We start from the raw sequence: 24802 nt of genomic DNA, 5'->3' as shown, positions 1-24802 counted from the left end.
TTTTGAAAACACTTATGTGATAAATTGTTGAAATATATTGTTTTTCAGCATAATGTAACTGTCAGTTGTTCATTACTTGGAGAAGTCCTCACATGTCAGTGCTAAGACGAGGAGGACATGCGTATGAGTAATGAACACATTTCCCGTTGAGTTACATATAAATGAAGGAATTTTGAGCAGAAAAAAAACTAAAGTAATGTAATTTTGGAGTCAAAAATTGAGCGGCGATGAAGATGGGGTTGGCGCTTATAGTGCTTGGAGTGGGGGGGTCGGCTAACATAAATGGCTGCACCTTCAAAAGTCAACCACCAGGCTCCGCCCACCGTGGTTCGCCAATGGCACAGGGGTACTCTCGAACAGCACATCCGCGAAACGCCCTTGGGCGGCAGGCTTGGGAAATGTAAACCTTTGCCCCATTGACCCCCCCCCCCCCATCCTCCCAACAACACACACACCACCAACCTCGCTGGGTGGGAGGGGGTAGAGCGAGGAGGAAAGGAAGCGGGCTTGTAAGTCGTTTTGCTGTAGGGTGATAACACATACAAAACATGGACGTTAGGTCTGCTGGAGGCTCCCGTTGGTATCTCATGTTAACTGGCATGGTTTTTTTTCTGGAATAAAGCTATCAACTTTGCAATGTGAGAATAAAAACGTTCCACTCAAAAGTTAGACACTGCTCTAACAGGTATGTCGGGAAACATTTGCAGCCTCAATAATTATTTTACCAGAGGTCATAGCTGTATTAAAATACCCTTCCTGCCCCGTGCCATTGGGTTTCAGTGATAGGGCTTTTCTTTTCATTTGACACTTTCAATTGCGCAAGCTGAAGTTTTCGGTGGAAATAGGGCACGTGGTCGTAGCTGAATGTGACGTGTAACTAGTCGCAAAGTCGCATTCTGTGTTAGGAAGTGGGGTAGCAGACACACCTCTCGCTCGTATCAGCAAACCCCCACTCCCCCCAAAAAAACAACAATGATAACCCCGGACGGCTTAAGGGTTTCGACGGCATCTCTCCCGTTATGCCTGTTTCGGCGCCCTCTGTGTGAGTAGAGAAGTTTTCATTGTCTCTTCCCAGGGCCACGAAGCCCTTGGTGAATGCAAGTCCCCATGTGTGAATCTGCCCCCAGGTCCACGCTCCGTCCACCGCTAACCCCACATGCTCAGTGGTGAACGACGCCCTCGGCACGTTTCCAGAAGCGCGGTTGAACAAACCCTTTGCTTTTCCTGGATTCAGCTAAGCTTGGAACGATCGGTTTGCATGATGAAGCATGGCTCTGTAACCTGCCGTTTTCAAGCATGCACACCGGTGGCCGTTCCACGTGCTGATTTGGGAGCCCCTTCGCAAGTGGCAAAGGCTGGCAGATGTCAGACACACAGACTGACTCACAGTTCTAGGTCTCGGAGGCTGGCACCCTGCAAAATATATAAGCTTGAGGGCATGGGCACCGGAGGGCTCCGAGGTGGCATCCCAGTACCCGCTGTGCGGTTATGATGCAGCAGGATGGGTTCAGTTTGAATAAATCCACGTGCAAGTGTCTTTGGACGTCGGGGCATTTCTCCGTAACCACGAGTGTAGGCGGCTGTGGGCGGGGCTCCGGGGCTCGTAGCCCTGTGGCTTCGGCTAGCCTCTCTCGACAAATCCCCAGCTCTGGTGTGCTGTGGCAGGAGGGCTGATTTCGAATAGACCCACTTCCACGGCTATAGTTAACAGTCATGAACCGATCTCGACAGTACTTTAATACCAGACTCGCCACTCTGCCCCTGTAGTTGGAAAGCTCCTAGACTGCGCGTCAGATCTGGAGGTGTGTGCGCGTGTTTTGCAGTTTAATATAGCTCGAGCTCGACCCGAAGGTATTGGAGCGCTTTACATGAGCACCAGTTACATTAAACAGGGACACATTCATTTTGGTAGGCTCGGGAAGATTTTTGTGACTTGCCCAGAATCACTGGGTGTTGAGGCGACGCCGGGACTCGAGTTTGGTTCCCTGTTCAAAAGTCGGCAGCTCTGACCCTAACGCCACATCATCTCCCCATTTTGGGCTTCTGAGGTCTTGGGGTATCCTTGGCACAAAAAGGAGAGGGTAGTTGGCTGTTTTCGCTGCAGCAGCAGGCGCTGCCCGACAGTTCGCCCAGACGCTTGCAAAGTCACAATTCCAGTTGCAAGCGTCAGAGGAGCTGCATCTGGAGCGAGCTTCTTACAGCCCGGCGGCACTGAGCTTCTTGCAACCCGGCGGCACTGCGATCACTTCCCACAAAAGGCACCGCGAACGGATGCTATTTTATCGTGTGGAATCCGAGTAGGCTCGGCGCCTTACAGTGCACTGCAGCCCCCATCTAGACATATTATCCGAGAAGAAATGACGTGGTCGTTTAGAAAAGGCATTGGGCATCCGACCTTCATCCAACAGACGCATTCCTGCGATCTCTTCTCGCCACATAACACGTTGCTGGTATTTCATAATTTCGGACCAGACACGGGTGCCTGTGCTCCCTTTAAAACTGCCAGCTACGCCCTTCCTCCCAGGTCTGCGAGGCTGGCTTTAGCATTTCACATACGACACAACTCCTCGCGGTGTGCAGAGTTACCATGCACTGCCACCTCTCCTCTTGGCATGTCACAGTGAAGAGCCGATCTGTAGTCATTTCAGACCATCACTGAGAAGCTGGACTTCCTCTGGAACGGCCGATTATTAACATGCACTGCTTACTGTCCAGTCGCATAGCACCTGAGAGGGGCTAGCATGTCATCATTTCAGCCCCTCGTGAAAGAAACGGAGCTACCTCCAGCAGAACAGCCATGTAACATGACACGTGACCTACCCTCTCAGCATGTCACCAGAGAAAGGCTGACATTATTTCACACAGCGACAGAGGAACCTGCGCTCAGCCATCTCTTTTCTCCGTATATCATCCAAGAAAGGCCTAGCATTTCTATCACTGAGCTTACCTGAGAGTCATTCAGGTGAGCAGTCTTTCAGCAGGCACTGGCATCTGTCCTCTGCACAGCATCTTATTCTGTCACAGTCTTGAGGGTACCGTCCTTCCCTAAGTGAATACATTTATTACAAACTTGTTAATAACACATCTACCCATATGTCGACTCAGGCAAATGCAATAGGGTTGAACTTACACATACGGTAAGGGTGAGTTCATGTGCCAAAGGTGTACATTCACCCCTACCCCATGTGAACATTCACACCAGTGCATGTGAACATTCACCCGTACTACATGTGCGCATCTACCCCACCACATGTGCGCACTCACCCCTACTACATGTGCACACACACCTACAGGATAGGCACACTCACCCCAACCACATGTTAGCGTTCACCTGTACCGCATTTCCAGTCACTTATACTGCATGTGAGCACTCCCCCCTACCGCATGTGCCCACTCACCCGCGACCCCTGCTGCATGTGCCCAGTCACCCCTGCTGCATGTGCGCACTCACCCCTACAAAATGTGAGCACCCACCCCTACCCCATGTGTACACAACCCCACACACACCCTCATTCCTACTGCATGTTATTTGGAGTGATGGCAGGATGATATACACCGACTAACCTATTTTGTTTTTTAAATCCTGTCAAAGGACGCCAGAATAAATGAACCAAGAACAAGGGGAAGGATATCCTTGAGATAGTTTTAACATCACTTTAATTGATCCCTTAAGACTATTGTGATAAATAGAAAAATAATATATTGTTCCATCCCTGCTGATGGTGACACAGGGTGTGCAGTACCAGCCCAATGATGAAGCATGCCACTGTAGTGGGTGAAGACACTTTTATCACGCAGTGAGGGGCGCCAGACAGGGCAGCCATTTTGTAGCTATACCGCTTCAACCCTTTTGGTGTGTGATTGGTTTATATTTTGGAGGGGGGTTGACGAGTAATGCCTCTTGCCTCATTTTGTGTTGTGTGTGCATTCCACACCACACTCGTCCAGGTCCCCCACAAGTGTGCATACAGTTCGTCGTTTGTGTCAATGACCAAGGACCCCTTTGGAAGGCGGTATTCACCAAGACCATCGAATTGCTCAACTCTTTTACCCGTTCCCCACACCCTTTGATGTATGCATTCCTTTTCCACACTCGCGCAGATCACACAAGACACGCACACGCGCTAAACAGGCCAGCGCCGCATGTGTGTAATAATCCGTTCAGGGATTTTTCACTCAAATGAGGATGCTGAACCTATGGCTGAGCTGCCGCGTCTCTAATCCGGCCGCTCGCCCCTGAGAGTGAATGCCTCGGGCCTTCCATGTTCCCTGTGGTGTGCCCCGTTCTCAGGGGCTGGGGCTGCCTGTCCCAGGGAGGGTCGTGCTGAAGAGGCGGCCATTGTGTGTAGGAGGGAGAGGGAGGGGCAGAAAGGGATGCATGCACTCGGGGAGCGCTTGGGACTGAATTACGTGTTTTCCTCTAAAGACGGGGGAGGGGGGCTTCACAGTAAACAGGGCTTACCTTATGCAGGAGTGCCCCATACTGCCCGCATGCCTCCCACCCCCACAGCTGGAGGGGAGCGCGCTTCCCTCAGACACAGCTGTTCGCATATAGAGGGTTCACAAAGTTCAAACTGCGAGATTTGAGGAGAGATAGAGGGAAAGCTGACACCCGGGATTTACACTCTTGGGGGGCGATCTGCAGAATAAACAACTGGCCTTCAGGATCCCAGCACATCATTAAATCACGGCGTCTGCTTCCTCCCTCCCCCTCGTGGTAGGGAGGGCTGCGGTGCCCCCACTACACCTGGAGGCCCGAGCCGTGGAGGGGCTCCGTAGGTGTGGGTCGAAGAGCCACCCGCAGAGAGCCCTTCCCGCTGCCCGAGCCCGGAGGCAGATACCCACCCTGTCCCAGGAGGCTGCAATGCGAGCACCCAGCTTTCGGCGAGTTTTAGGTTGTCCTGACGGGCACCTCTGCTGCGGCACCGCGACGTCTTCCGGCTCTTGGGTCTCTGTACATACTCTCTGATTTCAAACTGCATTCATCCGCATTTTAATGCCACTCTCTCCTCTGCAAACCATGCTTAACGCCTCCGTCCCAAAATACAAATAAATCGGCTCCTTACCCCGCAACGCGAATCAGCACTCGCTGGAGTCAAGGCGTAAAGCTGTATGTAGACACGCGGTCACATGGGTAAATACTGCTATTTTAAAGGGTTTTAAATACACAATTTCACTGGAGTAAAAACTGGTATTTTAAAGGGTTCATACACATACATCCACTGAAGTCAATACTAATATTTAAAAGGGTTTTAAATACACACTTTCGCTGGGGTAAAAACTGGTATTTTATGGGGTTCATACACCCACTGAAGCCAAAACTGATATTTAAGAGGGTTTTATATAGACACTTTCACTGGAGTAAAAACTGGTATTTTGAAGGGTTCATACACATAGATACACTAAAGCCAATACTGCTATTTAAAAAGATTTTTAAAACGCACTTCACTAAAGTAAAACTGGTATTTACAGGGTTTTATACACATACTTCCCCTGGCGTAAATACGGATATTTAAAAAGGGGTTTATACATATACAAACACTTTCGTAAATACTGGTATTAAGAATGGTTTTATTCGCGCATTTTCAAAGGACTAAAACTGCAATTTTAAAGGGTTTTATACACAAATTCACTGGCGTAAATACTGCCACACAAAAGGGTTTTATACACGCACTTTCAATGGAGTAAAAACTGATATTTTAAAGGGTTTTATACACATACTTTCACTGGCGTAAATACTGACATTTCAAAGGGTTTTATACACCCACTTTCACGGGAGTAAAAGCTGGCATTTAGAATGGTTTTATACACATACTTTCACTGGCGTAAATACTGGCATTTAAAAGGGTTTTATACACACCTTTATATGTCCCATTACAAGTGTGGTATATTCAGTCGAGTAAATAACTGAATAGTAAAATGGTATTCTCTTCGGACACACATATGTAACTATAGCCAGGAGAGAACATTACCCTTGTTGACTGAGTGGAGGGGACATGACTCACTCTATGATCATATGCAGGAACTTAGTCTCTGTGCATGTATGGTTTATGCTAAACTGCTTGTTGTAGAAAGATCAATAAAGGTATTTAACCAGTACCGGGGAGCAGGGGTAAATCCAGCACTGCAATAAAATCAGATTGATTAGATCGCATGCCTGTTAGTAGAGATGTTTTCCTCTGCTAACTCACTGTAATCATATATATATATATACATATATATATATATATATATATATATATAGAGAGAGAGAGAGAGAGAGAGAGAGCGCGAGGGCGAGCAAGCGATAGAAGGGGGGGGGGGATAGGAAGAGAGAGAGGTTGTAAGGGTCACCAGAATCCCCAAGATGGCCATATAGGACCAGATCTTGCATCTTACTCAAAATATTTTTTAAATTACGTTTATTTTGGGGCAGTTAGCTTGAAAATGCTTCTCTCAATTAGAGAAATGTTTTAGACCATAATTGACATTAGAATGTCCATATTTTGTTTATCTTTCAGCAATAGAATATTGATCAAACATTGGATAAAGGTAAAACTGTGCATATGTCATAGGTCTCCGTGAAATATGGATTTTGATACCATTATGTTTCATGCAATAAAAGTACCAACACATGAAACACATAATTACAGACAGGTGGTCACACACTGAAGTAAGTATTCAAAAATAAAATGTACCCAACTACAGGTTAGGTATAGGATGTAATAATACATACTGCAATGGAAAGGCTTACTCTCATACAGTATTTCAACCCTCACTTTGCACTGCCGCGTGCTATCGCCCCGACTCCCTCCTGGTTTCAGACTTCCACCATTACCTGCTGACACCCTTGTCTGACCATCCTCCCCCAGGCTGGGCCCCCTCGTGGGCTGCACACGCTAGCACGTACACAGTGCAGTTTATATCATGAGCTTTGTCTGATTCTCTGCGCTCCTATTCCAGGAACAGGTCCACTAAATGGAACAAACACATCTCTTACAATTGTTAAAATGCGAAACGCCTGTGATCCTTTCCTTGGCAGGCCGGCCCCGTTTACTCCTGGATACTCAGGTTTGGTTGCCCCAGTAGACTTATTCGACTCTTTGTCCAAGAGTTCTATGCTCATTGTTTACATGTGTCGCTTCCCCACGAACACTGCAGAAAAAGCATTACTTGCATCACTCCTCGAGTCGGACACACACTGGAGTACAAACTGGCGATTAAAGAGGCTGAGATCGAGGGTGATGTGAGGTGTCTGAACGTCGACTTTGGCCTGGGAGCCTTTCACGAGACGTGATATTAAAGCCCAGGTTCTCTCTGTGTGGTCAGGGGCTGGAGTGGACAAATCCGGGAAGCAAAGTAGGCTCGGCTGAGGCTTGTCCTTCTGTGAGAGTCCTGATGACCGAAAAGTGCTGCACTATACAAGCCCTGTTATCAGTCTCACCCAGTACCTGCGCGCCTGGGAACCAACGTAAACAAAAACAATAAAAAACACATTTCGGCCCAACGCCAGAGGGTTCCCGCTTCGCGTCATATTTCAGACACGCACACACTCGACCACCTCTCTCTTGCTGTGTGTGCTGCACGCTTCGGAGAACTCTTTCACGCCAGACAGGGAGGAACAGCGAGAAGTACTGGCGTTAGCAGCTTTAAACGCTGCACCTAGAGGCAGTGTAGCGCCGAAGCCTACCAAGCCTGGGTGTTAGTTACTCGCCCCCCGCGAAGGCCTCTTTCATGGCATGTTCTTCGGTGCCGCTCACCAGTGCGGGCGCTGAGGGAAGCCGGCCTTTGTGCTCTCTTAAAGTGCACCCTGGGCACATGGCTCGCCTCTGCAGCAGGCGGGCCACTGGCGGCTTCCCGGTTACACACGGGTTGCCAGTTTTCGACTAGAACGATGCTTGGTTGGGGGGATCCTCTTGTAAACCGTGCTCACCGTGGAAGGAGTTATCCCTATTTAGTAGGGGCGAGTCAGGATCGTAGATTGGCCAGTAAAATGGGGGAGGAATGGGGGTGAGCGTCAGATTTTCCAGCAATCATACTGGTATATAAGGTCAAAATACATTTAACAACAAGCAGGGCCCATGAAAGGCGCTAAAGGGGCAGTGGAAAGGGAAATTAATGCGGACTGGTAGGGGTACTAAGTGAGAGAAAACACAGTATTTTGTAAAATAACCCACATTTTTAAGACTTTCAAAGAAGCGAGAGAGAGAGAGGGTGTGTGCGCGTTGTGTTTGTGCTTATGTAAAAAATCCGACAGACATCTCTCCCTACCGGACCGAAAGCAGCTGTACCCAACTAAGTTCCAGTAAATGCATTGTTAGGTGGGTCTAACACCTAAAAACACCCTCTCTCCCCAAAAAAAACAACACAATCACTCTCGAAGCTAGGCCTCTGGGGCTAATATGCAACGAGCTTCCCCTTTTGTGAACGCGCAGTTTGCCTTCGGTTTTCCGTGGTAGTTCGGCGGTAACTGCCGAGGTAGTGTGCTTCAAAGTGAACACTAGCATTGAAGCGCCCGCAGGGACAGCTCTGGCCTCTTGGCGCTGCCTTCACATACACTTTTCCATCTCGCCCCTTAGGCCGCTCATTATATAGTAGCTAGCTGCACACACTGCAGGGGCAGCAGATGAAATGATGGACACACTAAACAGTGTAAACATCTATACTGGAATACCACCTCCTCTCCTTGTGTGTTGAGCCGGGAAGCAGTCGTTTCCGGAAAGATGCAAGCGTCCATATATTTCACCAGCATTTTTGGTTTTATTGTTTGCCTTTTGTGAAAAATCATGTTTCTTTTACCCAGAGTTTACATATGTGACTTGAGTGGTTTCATTACACGGGGTTCATATTCTTTTCTTGCAAGGTTTTAGTGACAAGTAGTGCAGCTCTTAACTTTCCACAATACGCCTTGTTCGTTACTTTCCGGTGTTTTGGTGGCTGTGTTTATGTGTAGTGTTTCTGTTGACATTGTTTGCTTACGTACTATTTTACTGGATTGATGTGTACATGTTTGGGGAGTGGGAATGTTTTGAACTGCCATTTATGTGCGAGTTCATGTTTTCTATGCGGTTTTAATGGGGGGGAGGTGGAGGGTGAGCGTTATGAGTATAATTCATGGGACATGGTTCCTTATTCATGTTTCTTTTGTGTGAGGGCATGTGCATGGCTTGTGTGGTTCTTTTTGAACTGTGCGGTGTGTGTGTATGAGTGTGCAACTTGTGAAGAATACATTCCTAATTCACGGGTTGTCTTTTGCCGGCGCCTATATTTTAAAGAGTGTACTTTCGGTCACACTGTATGTTTATGACAGTATTTTGAGGACATAAAATAGGGAAACAGTCTTTGTGGGATATAGTTTGATCTTTGAGACAAGGTCAGTTGTGTACAAGTGACTACATTTGAGGGAGAGTATTTCAGGAGGGGTCAGTGTATAAGTCTGGCTGCCTGAATGAAAGGCCATTGTGTGGAATTTATCGTAGGTTTAGTGATAGGGTGGGTGCCTGTAGCCATGGCCACTCGTCAGGATCGATGTTTTATCTCCCTTTTTGTGTGTGAGTTGTGTGCAAGATACCATGCATATATTTTGTGATAGAATTGTCTCTGAAGTTGTACTCCTTTTGCGGTAGCTTCCGTGTTGCCTTTAGGTGGAGGCTTTGTGCTCTAGTTATAATATATCTTTTGCGGGAAGTATGTGTGTATTGTGTGTATGTGGTAGCATGTATTTGTCTTTAAGTGATGCATTTTGTGGATATGTTATTTGGATGGGAGGGAAGTGCCCTTACTTACTTATGTCTCACTCTATTTTCTTTTGTTTAGGGTTGTGTTTTCTCACTTCTTTGTAAAGGCAGTTGTATTAGTCAGTGCGATCCTTTGAATGGCATCATTTTGTTAACGTGTACGTTGCAGAAAGGCACATGTAATTTGCGAGAGAGCTTGTGTGGCTGTGTTTTGCTACTGTCCCCCGCTGCGTTGTCATGTTGTGTTACTGTGTCCTTTGAGAGAGGGTTGGAGTTACCGTACTCCTTTGGGGCCCTGTTTTATTACAGCGCTCTCTTGTTTATCTGTGTTGTATTATCGAGTCCTTTTTAAGAAGGGTGCGTTTCAATGTATAGCAGTGTTGTTTCACCGTGCCCTTTATCTGTGTTGCTGTGTTTTGGCAACGGCTGCTCCCTGTTACAGTGCCATTTGTAGAAGTGAGGTTGTGTTTTGCTGCCTTGCTTGATTTTGCGGGCCACGGAGACTGTGCCCTTTGAGAGGGGGATGTCTGTCTTCCTGTGTTATTTTTTGAACAGTGTTCTGCTAAAGTGCTCGTGTGTAGACCGGTTGTTCATTCTTTCTTGCGCATTTTGTGTCTGTGTTTCCTTTTGCAGATCAGATTCGTAGTCCAAGCCCTACTGGTAGTAGTCCCCCTTGCATTATTATCATCCCGGTTATTTACACTGCACTGCGGGGAGGGTTTAATGCATTTTCTAACCGTAACTACCAAACCATCTAAGGAAGGAAGGAAACCTCACACATCCAACACTGCCACCGCCACCGAAAGAAAGAGGAGCTGGGGGATGGGCTTGACTGCTTCTTTATTTATTTAATTATATATCCCGTATCTATAATTGACGATTAATTAAAGTTCCATGAAATAATGCTGCGAATATTAGGAACATCAAACCCGCACACACGCTCCAGTTGTTTACATTCACCCCACGGCCCAGAAAGCAATCCCAGCCGTGGGGACATTCGGATTCAGGCCGGCACTGTGCATTCTCAACTGTGCTCCGACCAAAATATCTACCTGTGCGAGGAGTCCGGCATTTCCCATCAAATTCTCTCCTGCTTTTCAAATGGACTCTCTACATGGGTGGATTTTTTTAAATCTAAATACCTCAGAGATACATATGAGTGGAAGTGTTTCTTCCTGCACAAGGGGTAAATAAATGCGAGGTATCGGCATTTACATTTAACTGGGTATAAAACTGGTTAATGGCCGTAATTCTCTCCCAAACGGGGTGCCGCCTGTGCCCCTTCAGCTGCTTGATTTATATCCCAGAAACGAAGGAGTGACACCAAAGGGGCAGTGTCTTGATCCGTCGGGCGTCATACACAACAAACACACACCGAGAATGAGGCCTGCATACGTACAGGCCCCTCCCCCTCGTGATTAGTAGACCCGTGAATTCCTGTTTCGTCCAAACGTATCGCTGTCTTATCTGGAGGGCACCGAGACACCTACATTCCTGTGCGGCCGTGGGGCTCCATCACGGCCAGTGCTTAATTTGTGCTTATTTTTTCCGGTGCTGAGCACCGGCGCTTATTTTTTAGGGCCAGTTTTATTCTTGTGACTCAAGCATTGGCTGCAAGCAAAATACACATGGGAAAGACGGAGGAAGAGAAAAAATAAAAAGCGTCACAATGGGAGAACGCAGAAAGCTGCAAGAGCGAGCCGAAGGTGCAGGAAGTGTCTTTAATCGATTGAAGAGGCCCGAGACGGCTTCAGGATTAGCTGCCTCAGAATTACGTGCTCGCACATTTAAATGCAGCAACCCCGTGTTTAAGAGGAGGGCTTTGGACGCCGGCACCTTTGTATTTACAAATTAAGCACTGATCACGGCACGAGCTTTACACGCATGTCGCGGTATATTGTTTTCTTTTTGCTACAGTTGGAACAGACCCTAAACCTTTCTTTCTTAGGTCCCAGGACAGGCATGAAACGTCGGGAAGTGGAAACACATTTTTGTCCAGTGTTTTTTTTTTTTTTTCCGAGGACGTGTTTTAACCTTAATGCCGATTTGCGATACTCCTGTTTTCAAAATGACCCCCCATTGTTGAGAAATAGTGCCCAGTGTAACACGGGGCTTCAGGTCGAATCGTATTTCACCCCTATGATTCCGAGGAACACATACTGCATAAAAAACAAAACAAGTAGCTGGAAAGAGGCTCAAAAACCACAGAAGCATCCACCTTTGACAAAGGGACAGGCCGAATGGCATGTGCAGCCAGCGTTAAAAGAAGGACTTTTCTACAGTGTCTGCTTTCATTTTCCAGCTGCTGGGTAATCCCGGCCTGTGTGGGAGTTTTGCACAAGGAAAGGCCTGAATTTAAAGGAGCAGATGAATGAGGAGGGGATAATGGGAAGGGCAGAGAGGGGGCCACAGGCAGAATTACTAGCCCTGCGCTCGGCACTCATGCATTGCAGCCAGAAGACCCTTCCTCTGTGTGGACCCCAAGCCTTGCAACCTGTGAGTTTGTGTGTAAAATAAAAGGGATGTCGTCTGTGTGTGTGATATCAAAGGACCTGTGGGTTTTGTATTCCGGACCTTGTGTGTGATATAAGAAGAAACTGCGTGCTTTATATTCCGAAGGAGTGCTCTGATATAAAAAGGAGCTGCGGGTTTTATATTCCGAAGGAGTTCGTCTGATATAAAAAGGAGCTGCGGGTTTTATATTCCGAAGGGGTGTGAGTGTGTGTGATTTAAAAGGGAGCTGCGGGTTTTATATCCCGAAACGGTGCGTGTGTGATACAACAGGGAGCTACGGCCTTTATATTCCGAAGGTGTGGGTGCCTGGGATATTAAAATGAGCTGTGGGTTTTCTATTCCGAAGGGGTGTGTTTGAGATCCAGGAGGGAGATGCAGGTTTTATATTCCGAAGGGGGAGAGTGAAGGTGGGGGGGTATATAAAAAGAAGCCGTACGTTGTGTATTCCGAAGGGGTGTGTGATGTTAAAATGAGCTGTGGGTTTTATATTTCAAGGAGTGTGTGTGATACAACAGGGAGCTAAGGCTTTTATATTCCGAAGGTGTGGGTGGCTTTGTCCGTAATATAAAAGGGAACTGAGGGTTTTATATTCCAAAGGGGGGCGTTTGGGTGTGTGTGTGTGGTATGTAAAAGGGAGCTGCAGGTTTTATATTCCGAAGGGGTCTGTGCGTGTGATATAAAAAAGGAGCTTTGGGTTTTGTATTCGAAAGGGGTTTGAGATCCAAAAGGGAGCTGCGGGTTTTATATTCCGAAGGAGTGTATGTGTGTGTGATATGTAAAAGGGAGCTGCGGGTTTTATATTCCGAAGGGGTGTATGTGTGTGTGATATGTAAAAGGGAGCTGCAGGTTTTATATTCCGAAGGGGTGTGTGCGTGTGATATAAAAAAGGAGCTGTGGGTTTTGTATTCGAAAGGGGTTTGAGATCCAAAAGGGAGATGCGAGTTTTATATTCCGAAGGGGTGTATGTGTGTGTGATATGTAAAAGGGAGCTGCAGGTTTTATATTATGAAGGGGGGGTGTGCACGTGTAATATAAAAAGGAGCTGTGAGTTGTGTTTTCTAAAGGAGTGTGTGTGAGATTCAAAAGGGAACTGCGGGATTTGTATTCCGAGGGGGTATGTGTGTGATACGAAAAAAAGATGCGGGTTTTACATTCCGAAGTTGTCTGAGGGTTTGTGCGTGATAAACAAGGGAGCTGCGGGTTTTATATTCCGAAGGGGCGTGTGCCTGTGAGATATACAAAGGAGCTGTGGGTTTTGTAGTCCGAAGGGGTGTATGTGTGTGATACAAACCAGAGATGCGGGTTTTACATTCCCATGTTCTGTGAGGGTTTGTGCGTGATATAAAAGGGAGCTGCGGGTTTTATATTCCGAAATTGTGTGAGGGTTTGTGCGTGATATAAAAAGGAGCTGCGGGTTTTATATTCCGAAGGGGTGCGTGGTATCAAAAGTAGCTGCGGGTTTTATACTCCGAAAAGGGTGTTTGTGTGATATAAAAGGGAGCTGCGGTTTTTTATTCCGAAGGCCTCCTCCCCACCGCTGAGTACAGAGGCGCCTGCAGCAATCTGTTTGCGGAACTGACTCCGTGCTTGTCACTCTTTTTTTAAAGGACTCTGTTTTTAAACTCCCACAAACTAACTCTCACTCTGCGTTTTGAGTGTTCATTTCATACACTTGAAACTCAGCACTGGTGTTAGTTCCACCTCACAGAAATTGTTTCAGTGACTGCGACGAAATGGAGAACATGCTGTTTTTTGGGCAAGGAACCCAATAAGGCATTCACAATAACGCCGTTTTGTCCTGTCTCCTGCCTTTGGCTACATGTAAACACACACAATGAAAGCTCTTTAGTGACACCTAATCCCTCAATTTAACCCTCCCCCAAGCTTGCAGCCTCGATGGGAAGTTTGGGCTTTGCCGTTTTTTGTGACCTTCCCCTGCTTCTAATTTATCATGAACACACTGACATTAAACAAAATAAATGAGTCCAGATCAAACCCGCACAATGCCCATTCTGCACCATCACCTTTCATCCCCCGAAAGACAGTATGGGCACAGATATGTGAATATTTTGAAGCGGCTTGGGGTGTTGCGTAGCGTGCCTGCAGGCCGCACGCGGCTACTTTAGACACAATAATAATATAACTACCTCCAGGAAAAAATAGGCGCCTCGTCTCGCCTTTCAGAGTGAACATGTTTCATGTCCGGTGCCCAAGCCGGCCTATCTGCTTCAGATCACAGGGAATCTCCTCGGCAGACACCCGGGTATTAATTTGATTTTCTGCTGCCGAATTCCAGCGGCCCCAGCCTTGTTCTTTCGACCGAGTATTTTGTGTCGAGCCGAGGTAGAAGGTAACTCTGAAAGTCTTGTTTTATAGAGTTGGGCGCCTCTCGGAAATCACAGACCAGATGGATGTACCCTACACGAATACACACATCCCCCTCCCCCCCCCCCCAATAAGTAAACTATTGCAAGTAGTTTCTGGGAATTTTAGTAAACATGTACCAATAGTTGACTAATATACTGCTGCACATGTGTGTTCTATCTGGTGTTTTCAGCGGTGTTCTTCTCAAGTCCTAGCTGGGCTTAATGTTATTGTTACAATTCCCATCTAAACGCATTGTTGATGCTTTCTGCCAGCACAAAAGAGTTGTAAGAAATTAACTAAAGATAAAAAAAGACTAAAAACACCAGCTACAAACAAGAGCAGCAAAGTACAAATCGAATATACATAATTACAAAATGCCATGCCCATTTTTGAACAACGCTTAAGAGGAAGCGTGGGGATTGATATATAGCCGGCAAATGAAAAGGAAGTTCTTATTGATTTCCGATCAAGTATAATTTCGAGAACGCAAAGGGTAACGTTTCCTTGTAAGAGGGTGGGGGGGGGGGTGATATGGAAAGCAGCTGGAGATACTGAAAAGGGGGAGTTCACGGTGCCTTCATAATCACATACATAAAAAAGCAAACACAAGTAACGATCTGTAAAAATCGGCATTTATTAATCAGAGCAGATTCCATATTGCACACAGGATGAAAACTTCCTTTCAAGACTTTCAAACTTCAAACTTTAAATAAATAAAGTTATAGTAATTCTGAGAAATCGAATATACAACTGAAAAATACACAACCTGACGAAAGGCCAGGAGGACTCGTTCTCGGGCAGTAAGTAAGCAGTTCACGTTTCTCTGCAACGGCTTTTATTTTGGTGTCCCCTCCTGCCACCGAAAACTGCTCCCGGAGATGGGAACCTTAAATAAGGCAGTACTAGTTGTCCATACAATGAGACGGTTGCACACTGTCACAATTTGCTGACGTACTTTTTGAGTTCCTGCAATCTCGTTTTTTTCCTGTTTCTAGTTGCACCGAACAAAAAAAGGGGGAGCTGTGCCTTTAAATTCTCTCAGTGGGACTTGTTTTGTCCCTTCGGATTGATGAGCAAAGCAGGTCAAGTCTGCATTAACCCCCCTTCCTGCAGAGTTCAAGTCATTTACATGAAAACTGAGGCCGCGGGGTTCGGTCCCCAAACCACAGCCCCAATTATGCAGCTATGAGGCAGGAAGCCTAGGGGACAAAACAAGACGAATAAAAGAAAGAGGCCGAATCCGGCAGCACACCTCCTGCAGGCGGGGCCTTTCCTGAGACTGAAGGCCGTGGTTCTGCCCTAGGCCTGTGTTCAAGTACCCTGCCACCCTCACAAAGGAATACAACAAATGGGTAAACATCTTCTTCCCCGCTCACGACAGGCCTGCATTTTTCAGTACCTGTCTGAAGGAGGCCACGTAGTGGGAGAGGGGCTTCTGTATATATCCGTAGTGTTTTGTTTCTGTAACACCACAGTCTTCCAATTCCTGGGGAGATGCTTTGGCTGACTTTGCGGGATGTGGTTTCTGTACCACTAACGATGGGATTCCTTAAGGCTGTGCCTGATGGAAGTGGTGTTTTTGCAAAATGTAAACAGGTCCGGAGCCCTCCAGCGTCAGAGGGTCTAGGGAGGACCTAGTTTAGGCGTGGCAAGCACAGACCCACGAATTACAGTATATGCCGAATGCCTGAGATCCCTCCCTCCTCGGTAAGTCTAGTATTGTGTTGTGCTAGGAAAGGAGGGGTGGTAAACACGTTAGTCTCTGAGGTATTTGTGTTTATCTTTGACTACGAAGAATGAGTTTGGAGCTGGGGGCGCCGGCCCTGGTGTTGGTGAAGTGACCTGCTAGCTTCATACATTAGAATCTCATTGAACAGCACCGCCAAGAGAAGGCGGCCCAACAAAGCCAGTGTTTTCTCTTAAAGGCCTGCCTATTCACGGCTCTCCCCTGCTCCCTGGCCTCCAGTGTGCTGGCTTAGGGGTTCTCTTCAATTAACGCTTGCTTCTCCCTTTCTGCTTCGCACGGCCGCCTCTTGGCAGATACAAACCGGGGCTCTTTAGCTAGAGAGGAATTAAATAAGAATAGGAACAATGGCACCCCCCGCGAATGGCAGGGGACGGGAAAGGCTGTGCGTGGGAGATTGTCCAGGGGCTGTATCGGCTGTTACTGAGTGCTGGTTGCCTTTTACACATCTGCATTAGACTATCTGTGGGTACACAAATGCATCAAATACACGTGACGTTTACGACACTGCTTAATTATGGTGAGACGGACTTTTACCCCCAACCCCACCACATATATCGGCTTACACTTAATACCAAGGCAAACATTACAAGTGCCAGATTGTCAAACTATGGTCACATTTATTACGCATCTTTGCTGCAATAGCACGAGTTAATGGCATATATTCCTTATCACACCAGCATATACTACTTCATTTTAGATGATAGCTATACTTATAGAATGTTATGGCATATCTGTAACTATTTGATATCAATCGCTCGTGTCGGTCAAGATGTCCTCCTACAATTACTAGAGAACAGCATCGGTAAATCCTGCATATATGGTTTATGCCATGCTATTCCTTTCAGGCCTAGAAATCAGAAACAAGGGGTTATGCACTCTTTGAGCCTTTCGAGTGTATGCCCCGTTGTTTTGCAATGTACAGTGATCATCACACGGAATCTGTAAGACAACGATATATCAACTATACGAACAAACCTACATTCATTTTTACAGTGTAAAGCGGAAAGTGAACACTGCGACCAACCACTATAGAGCATGGCTGAAGAAAATAACTGCATAGTGCAGCGTGGTCTCCATGTTGTAATCATTTATCAAATACAGCTATAGTATAGTTGGACGAAGTGTAGTGTGCTATTTATAACTACTTTTGAGTGTGGTAAGTGGCTATGGCGTAAAAAAAGGAAGACGTAGCCTCGACTAAGGATACACCGTCCCTCTTCAATAACGGTAATACATGCACATTCTGTGAGACAGTAAGCCGTGTTCCCTAAATTTAGGTGAATTGTGCCACGGGAAGAATAACATGACATTTAATATTTTCGCCGTAGTAACACGTGCGTGAATAAAAGTTTATGTGTACTCCTGTTCTAAATAACGTTATTGTGACGTTTATTTTCACTGCATAGTGCATATGTATGCACCCCATGACAGTGAAGACAAATGTGGCACAGTTTAACATGCTAATAAACAGATTTACATGTTATACTACTGTGTAAAAGTCAAATTCCACGTTATTGCCACGGCATAAGCTAGCATCGTTTTCTATAAGAAAGGAAACAGGCTCCCACCTTCACATGTCCTTCTGTCAAAGGTCAGGTAGAATATATTTGATTATAATTTAGGCAGATTAAAACAGCAGGGCATAAAGAATGTATAAGGATTACCAAGAGTGATATGCTGTTTGTTACCCTAGTTGAGCAGGTGTCATCATGACCAGACACTCAGGGCTTCCCCTTGTTACTAGCCCCCCACACAACTAACAGTGACAGTGAAAAACGTATTTCACTGCAGGAGTGTGGAGGGAAGTGCAGATACTCTGAATGCCCCTGATAGTGGTGTGTAGTTTACAAGGCGGCCTACGCCTTGACAGATATAGAAAACACAGCTAATAACAATGCGAATTAAAAATTAGTTTGTAGGCAGAAAGCAGGCAGTTCGCAGTCAATTTCTATTTTGCAGCAGTAATTGAAACTTGCACGGGTAACAAAAACACCTGCATGTAGGAAAGCCGTGTCATATCCCCGTTAGATACAGCCGACACACGTGGCTAACAAAGACTAACTTAACACCCTCCAGCTCGGAGACTTCAGCGGAAACCCGAGGGTCGCCCCTGGGGCAGGCACTCTACTGTTCGTTTAGTGACCATATCTTGGACCAATGTTCACACCCTGGGACGCAGTCAGCACGTTTCTCCAAATCTGAAGGGCTCAGTTTCGTTATAAATTAGAAACCATGCCCAGTGTCGATGCTACAAGCGTCTGGAGTGGCTGACCACAGCACGTAATCCCCCTTGAGACGTAAACAGCATACATTTAGCACCTTTTCGTTAGTCATGGCGGTAGCTGAGGCAGCAGCCAGGCGAGGTTTTGCTTGCAGCGACCGGCTGTGTTCGCTGTAGTCCCTGCACATGGCCCTGCGCTGACACAATTGTTCCTGAGCTGAAAGTGGCTGGAGGCACAGGGCAGAGCCGGGATGATGCACTTCCAGGGCTGCTGTGTAGAGGCCCCTACCCCCTTCGAGGCATTTTCTTTCGCATTCCTGTCAGGACCTTTACAGATCAGTGTATCCCCGGGGCCCCTCCCCCTCCTGCTCAGAGAAAGCATTTCCAGGCCTCCCCCTCCAGGCCAGAGCAGCCGCTCACCGCCGAATCCCTGAAATCTGCTGGCCTGTAACACAAGAACCTTTTGCAGTCCTGCCTTGTTCCCCCAGAGACGAATGGACGAGAATTGAGGCGATCCTGTTTCTTTGGTAAACCGGAGACGAATAGTTGGCAGCAGGTCTGTGTGCAAATGGCTAGGCGTTCCTGAAGTGAGTCCCTGAGGATTGTGCCTGGCCCTCGAAGCCCGCAGATCCCCAGTGCAGCGCAAGTGTAGACACCAGTACTGGCCACAACCCCTGATCTCGCTCGAATTCCATTCTCCGAGTATAAGTATAACAAACGACACGAACTCGGGGGCACCAGTTGGGCGGAAAGCTGTGGTACGTTGAATCCTCAGTCATGCGGAATTAGTATCCTCCAAACAGTGCGTGACCATGCGCGAGACTTCACAAAGTGCACCTCTTTCAACAATTACTGAGACAGTATGTCCATGTAGGCCAGTGCTAGGGCCTACCAATATTCCATAGGGGGGAAGCTTCGGAACTTAAGGCTGGGGGGCAGCGGGATGGCATTGCCCCCCAGCTGCCAACTCCAGACTGGGTGCGGCTTGGGTACTGACCTGGAGCGGCCTGCACCCAGGGAGTAGGCCGGACTGAGGTCTCCGTCGGCCCCTAGCACTAGGGAGGGGGTACAGGGGAAGTGCTCCAGCAGAGTGAAGGGCCGCCGGGCGGGAGTGGGCGCGGCGCTGCTGCTCTTCCTCTTCCTCCCAGGCCGGGCACGCTGGCGGCGACGGCTTTGTTGCCTTGCTGGCTCGGTGCCCTTGGGAAGCCGTCTCCTTTTGGCGTTCCTTTCCGAGCCGCTGCCCTTGAAAGCCTTCTTGGAGGGGGTGCTGCCGCCGCTGCGGGCTCTTTTGGAGGAAGGGGCCCTGCCGAAGGACAGGCGGAACTCTTTCCCATCTGCGCTGAAGCCCTTTGCATAACACCAGAGCTTGGACTGCCTGATGAGCCTGTCGAAGTGATCCCTGCGGGGCTCGGGGGAGTCTCTTGGGGGGGAGCAGGGCAGCGTCTCTACGGCGCCCTCGCACGCTGGATCATCTTCCGTAGTCTCACCACGCAGCAGCTCTTTGTTGTCGGTTGATGGCGTCGCTCCCCTATCTTCCACCGGGCTACAGGGGTGCCTCTGCTGCTGCGGTGCTGCAATGGTCGGCGTGAACTCGGGGCCTTTGTATTCCACCAACTGGTGTCCTGGCAATAACAGAGAGGTGCTGCGTCCCGCCTCGAATCCGTCTCCTGAGCTTGGATCTCCGTCTGCTGATTTCTGACCCTCCTGGGTCGATTCCAGCATTACCTCTGCTATTCCCTGGTTTCCGCCTGCTGCCCCCAGATTTATGTCTGCTAGTACCTGACACCTCTCAGCTGCTCCCGGATCTCTGTCTGTTGGACTCTGGAGATCAGATAGTCCATTAGGCCTCTCTGCTGCTCCCATATCTTCCCCTACTAATCTCAACTCTATCGAACCCAACTGACCCTCTCCACAGCTGCTGCATGTCGGTGGTCCCACCACTATCAATCCCTGATCCCCCTTCGATGAGCCCTGTTCCTGGCTTGAAGGCACCCGAGCTATCGTCCCTATTCTCAGATCGAGTTCAGTTGATCCTAAATCTCCTTCCGAAAATGTAATGTCTACTTCTGATCCGGAGTGGTTTTCATCTCCTATACAATCTCCTAAGGAAAAGCCCAGGTCTCCAACTGCCGTTCCAACAACACGCTGTACTGATCCCCGAGATCGAGTTGGTGATTCCAGATCGCCCTGATATCCAGTTGGTGATCCCAGATCACTCTGTACAGATTTATGATCAAAATGACATCTACCCGTTAAGAGCAGTTCGCCGTGTACTAATCCCCGATACCCAGATACTGATTCCACATCTCCCTGATATCTTACTGTTGGTCCTAGGTCACTGTGTACTAATCCCTGGTACACAGCTGCTGATTCAGGATCCCGATGGTAGCTAGTTTCCGAGTCCAGAACTCCACGATACCTAGCTGTAGACTTTCCATCTCCCTGATACCCAACCGCTGATTTCAGATCTCCCTCAAATCCAGCTGCTGGCTTCATATAATGTTGAACTGATCCCGGGTACTCTGCTGCTACGCCCATATCCCCCCGATGGTCAGCTAATGATCTCAGATCATCCTTGTAGGGTACCTTAGCCCCTCGATCTCCTTGACACCCAGATGTTGTTGTCAGATCTCCGAGAGCTGGTCTTTGACATTCAGTTGCTGATTCCACACTTCTGCTTGCTGCCCTGGAAGTCGCTGTGTCTTCATCAAAAGCTGTGCCCACTGATCGTCCCTGTACGTGTGATGATCCCAGATCTTCAGTGGCATATCCCGGATTCCCATGCAGTGATCTCCCATACCCAGCTGCAGATCTCTCTTTGGCAGGTGTTGTTCTTGGATCTTCCGGGACATGACAAACATTTCCAGCGGCCGCTCTGGGATCTACCAATGAGGGCCTTGAATGTCCAGTTGCTGCTTTAGTGTCTGCCAGCACTGGCCTAGAATGTCCACTCGTTGCTTTATGTTTATGGTCTACCGTGTCTGGTTTAAGATGACCATTGGCTGCTCTGGGATCTACCGGCGTTGGCCTAGAATATCCTGTTGATACTTTAGGGTCCACCTGTACTGGCATGGAATTTCCGGTGGAAACTGTTAGATCTATAGCTTCTGGTCTAGAATGCCCAGCTGCTGCTCGAAGATCTATCGGTGTAGTCCTCGAATGACCAGTTTCAGATCTCTGTCTTACGCCGTCTGCTCTTATATCTGTTGCTGCTGATCTCGAAGGCCCTGTTGATATCCTTGGATCTGCCGGTGCTGAACTCGAATGCCCGGGAGCGCCTCGTGGGTTTACTTGCGCAGACCTCTGATGTGCAGATCGTGACTTTCCATGTCGCTTGTCCACGCCAGAGGGCCCCTGCTCGCCCTCCGCCTGTCCTCTTCCTCTGCCCGACACCCCCCATGACTGTCCCTGCAGACTCCGAGCCCACAGGTGTTGAGAGAGCCGCAAGAGGCTGGGATCGGGCTCCGGGAGGGCAGCCTGTCGGTAGCGGGTACTTTGCACCGAGTCACCGGAGTCTGAGTCCGAGCTGCCGGCCCCTTCATCTTCCTCTGCGGAGCTGGAGTCCCCTGAAGTGTCGCTGCCAGAACTAGATGCCTCCAGGCTGGAGTCAGAGTCACTGGAGTATCCGGCCGAGGTACCCTGCTTAGAGCCGGACAGAGGCAGTGGCAGCTGAGGGGTGGGCTCGGCCCTGCGTCGGCGACGTGCCTCCTGGCAGAGAACAGCCAGGTCCTCCCGGGAGATGAGCGAACCCTGCACAGCGCGACTGGGCAAGGACTGCATGGCCTTCAGAGTGCGCAGCTCCCGCAGGTCGCAGCGCCGGCTCTTGATGCGCAGACTCTCCATCCTCTTGCTTATAGTGGTTCGGGGAATGTCTTTGAACAGGTCGCTCAGCACCTGGGCCAGGGAGAACATTCTACGCCCGTCCACCTGCAGGTAGCCCAGGCTGATGCCCTCCACTTCCTGGAAGCCTGCCTGGAACTCTCCGGGGGGCAGCCGTGCCAGGTACATGTCACAAGGGGGCTTCCTCAGGCGCTCCCGCTGTCGCAGGCCCTGGTACTCGCCTGAAGCCAGCATCCTCCTTCTTCAGTGAGCAGCAGCGGGCACAAAGAGCAGGGCCGGAGCCAGTATGTGTTGCAGGGAGCTGGGGCACGGCATGGCCCGGGGTCTGGTGGATTCAGTCTGTGCCCTGGGCCGCGTTTGTCCGTGTGCGGCCGGGGCACGAAGGTCTGTGCGTGTCACCGGGACATACGGCTTCCTGCAGCGCACCTCCTGTGATCCTGTCCTGGCTGCAGCTTCCACCAGCTCTGCATGATAGGAGACTCCCCGGCAGCACATCACCTCTTCATTCCCGCAGCTGATTGGCCATCGCAGTTGTGTGACGTCACCACGCCTACCCTCCCCCATCCAAACCCCCCTCAGCCCACACCTTCGCCCCATAAAAACTCCCAAAAAACCTTGACTTCCACGGGCATCGCTGATAGGGGCAGGCTCTGTCGCCGTCTTGTGTGGGGGAAGGGTCTCCCCTGTACGGTCTTGCGATCTGCTGCATACACGAGCGCCCCAGACAAAGGTGCTTCAATGCACGGATGGCACACGCACACACGGAGGTCCTTACTACCATCCCATAGCCAGACACAAAGAGGCCGCTGCCCCTTATAACGCAAAGGGTGCATATTAAGACCTGCAGCTCGACCCTGCCAGATGTCACTGCTAACGGGAGGACTTGTGCTTTTGTGACCAACAACATCTCGTCACTAAAAAAACACCGGTTCTAAAGCAAGAGAAGAGGAATACATCTCTCCCGGCTCGTTCCAACTTAAATGTCCCTCTTCCGAGCTCCCAAATATTTGCAAGTATGGAGCTCCTCCACGGTTGCCCAAATCGGAACCCCCCTTATTTCATACTTCCTTACCGCGGTATGTCTGGTACTTCAGATCGGTAGAACTGCCTCCTGGCTCCCGGTGCCAGCCCTGTCTCAGAAATCCCATATTCCATGGCCAGCTGTACCTATTGCGTCCAGAGTACTGGACACAATCTCTGCAGTGGATAAACACCCGTTGCGCCCGCTCCGGGCAATTTAATGTCGGCGCGTGTGGCGTAAACTGTGAGCACGGGCGCAATGAAACAAATTGCGCTCGTATACTGCTTACATGTACCCAGCAGACGCACAGCACACGGACGGGCGCACATGCATAACCAACGCCCGAGTCATGCGGCAGATACACCAGAGCAGGCGCCACACGCCAGGAGTAAAAATACGCTTTCGACCCCTCAGCTTCACTCGGGCGTCCCATTTCAAAGCTTTACCCCAACTGTAGCTTAAGACGGCGCCGGATCACTTTAGTTCATTTCTTGACAATGGCAAATAATATAATGAAAATCTGCCTGTTGGCGAATGGCGGACTTTAGAAAACACTGTCGACAAAACTCCTAGTGCCGACGTGTGGCAGATGCTTCCTCTTAACAGCGCTGTCTCCGAAACACGCACACGAACATCTATGCAATTTCAAACTATCTCCTAAATACACGGTTCGCGTTTTTGCACACCACAAAAACAATCAGTGCAGGCGAAAACGTAGGGAAGAAATTTCAAACTGTTATTGGCAATATACGCCGTTTACATTTTGACTTTATAACGATACATTAATTGCTGTTTTTCGCAGGTGCAGCGTTCGTTTGTTGCGTCCTATGTTGTTTTGGTATAGTGCACGCTCACTACAAAGAAATTACAAGTAGTCAATGTTGTGGCTTAAGTTCCAGGCTGACTGAGAAATAACGCCATAAAAAACAGATACAATGATAGTAGTGCGGCAACGCTGCAGTCAATATCAGTGAACTTCCGCTCCAATCATTCGTTGACTGCAGTGCTTAATTTGTGCTTGTTTTTTCCGGTGCTGAGCACCGGCACTTATTTTTGAGGGCCGGGCTTATTTTTCTGCCTCAAGCATTTGCTGCGGGCAAAAGACATATGGGAAAGACGGAGGAAGGGAAAAACGAAAAAGCGTCATAAAGGGAGAAAGTAGAAAGCTGCAAGTATGATCTGAAGGGGCGGAGAGTGGCTTTATATGGATTGAAGAGGCCCGAGATGGTTTAAGGATTACGCCGCCTCTGTGTTCAGTGTTCACACATTTAATTGCAGCAGCCGCGGAGGGCTTTGGACACCGGCACCTTTTTATTTACAAATTAAGCACTGGTTGACTGTGTATTTATCTCTGGCCCTGAACAGTGGTGGCTACA

The 24802-nt window shown here is 48.6% G+C and overlaps 1 protein-coding gene across 1 annotated transcript; it reads right to left on the bottom strand.

The window, feature by feature from the left end:
* Positions 1-15212: 15212 nt before the first annotated feature.
* EPOP (elongin BC and polycomb repressive complex 2 associated protein) lies at positions 15213-22885 on the bottom strand. Its single transcript, XM_069237486.1, has one exon. The coding sequence runs from the start codon at positions 22637-22639 to the stop codon at positions 19454-19456; it is 3186 nt and encodes a 1061-aa protein (XP_069093587.1). The 5' UTR covers positions 22640-22885; the 3' UTR covers positions 15213-19453.
* Positions 22886-24802: the final 1917 nt, after the last annotated feature.

Source organism: Pleurodeles waltl, chromosome 6 (genome assembly GCF_031143425.1).
Source record: "Pleurodeles waltl isolate 20211129_DDA chromosome 6, aPleWal1.hap1.20221129, whole genome shotgun sequence".
In the NCBI taxonomy this organism is placed as follows: Eukaryota; Metazoa; Chordata; class Amphibia; order Caudata; family Salamandridae; genus Pleurodeles; species Pleurodeles waltl.
The sequence above is the reverse complement of the archived record's forward strand: the minus strand, read 5'-3'. Positions and strand labels throughout refer to the sequence as shown.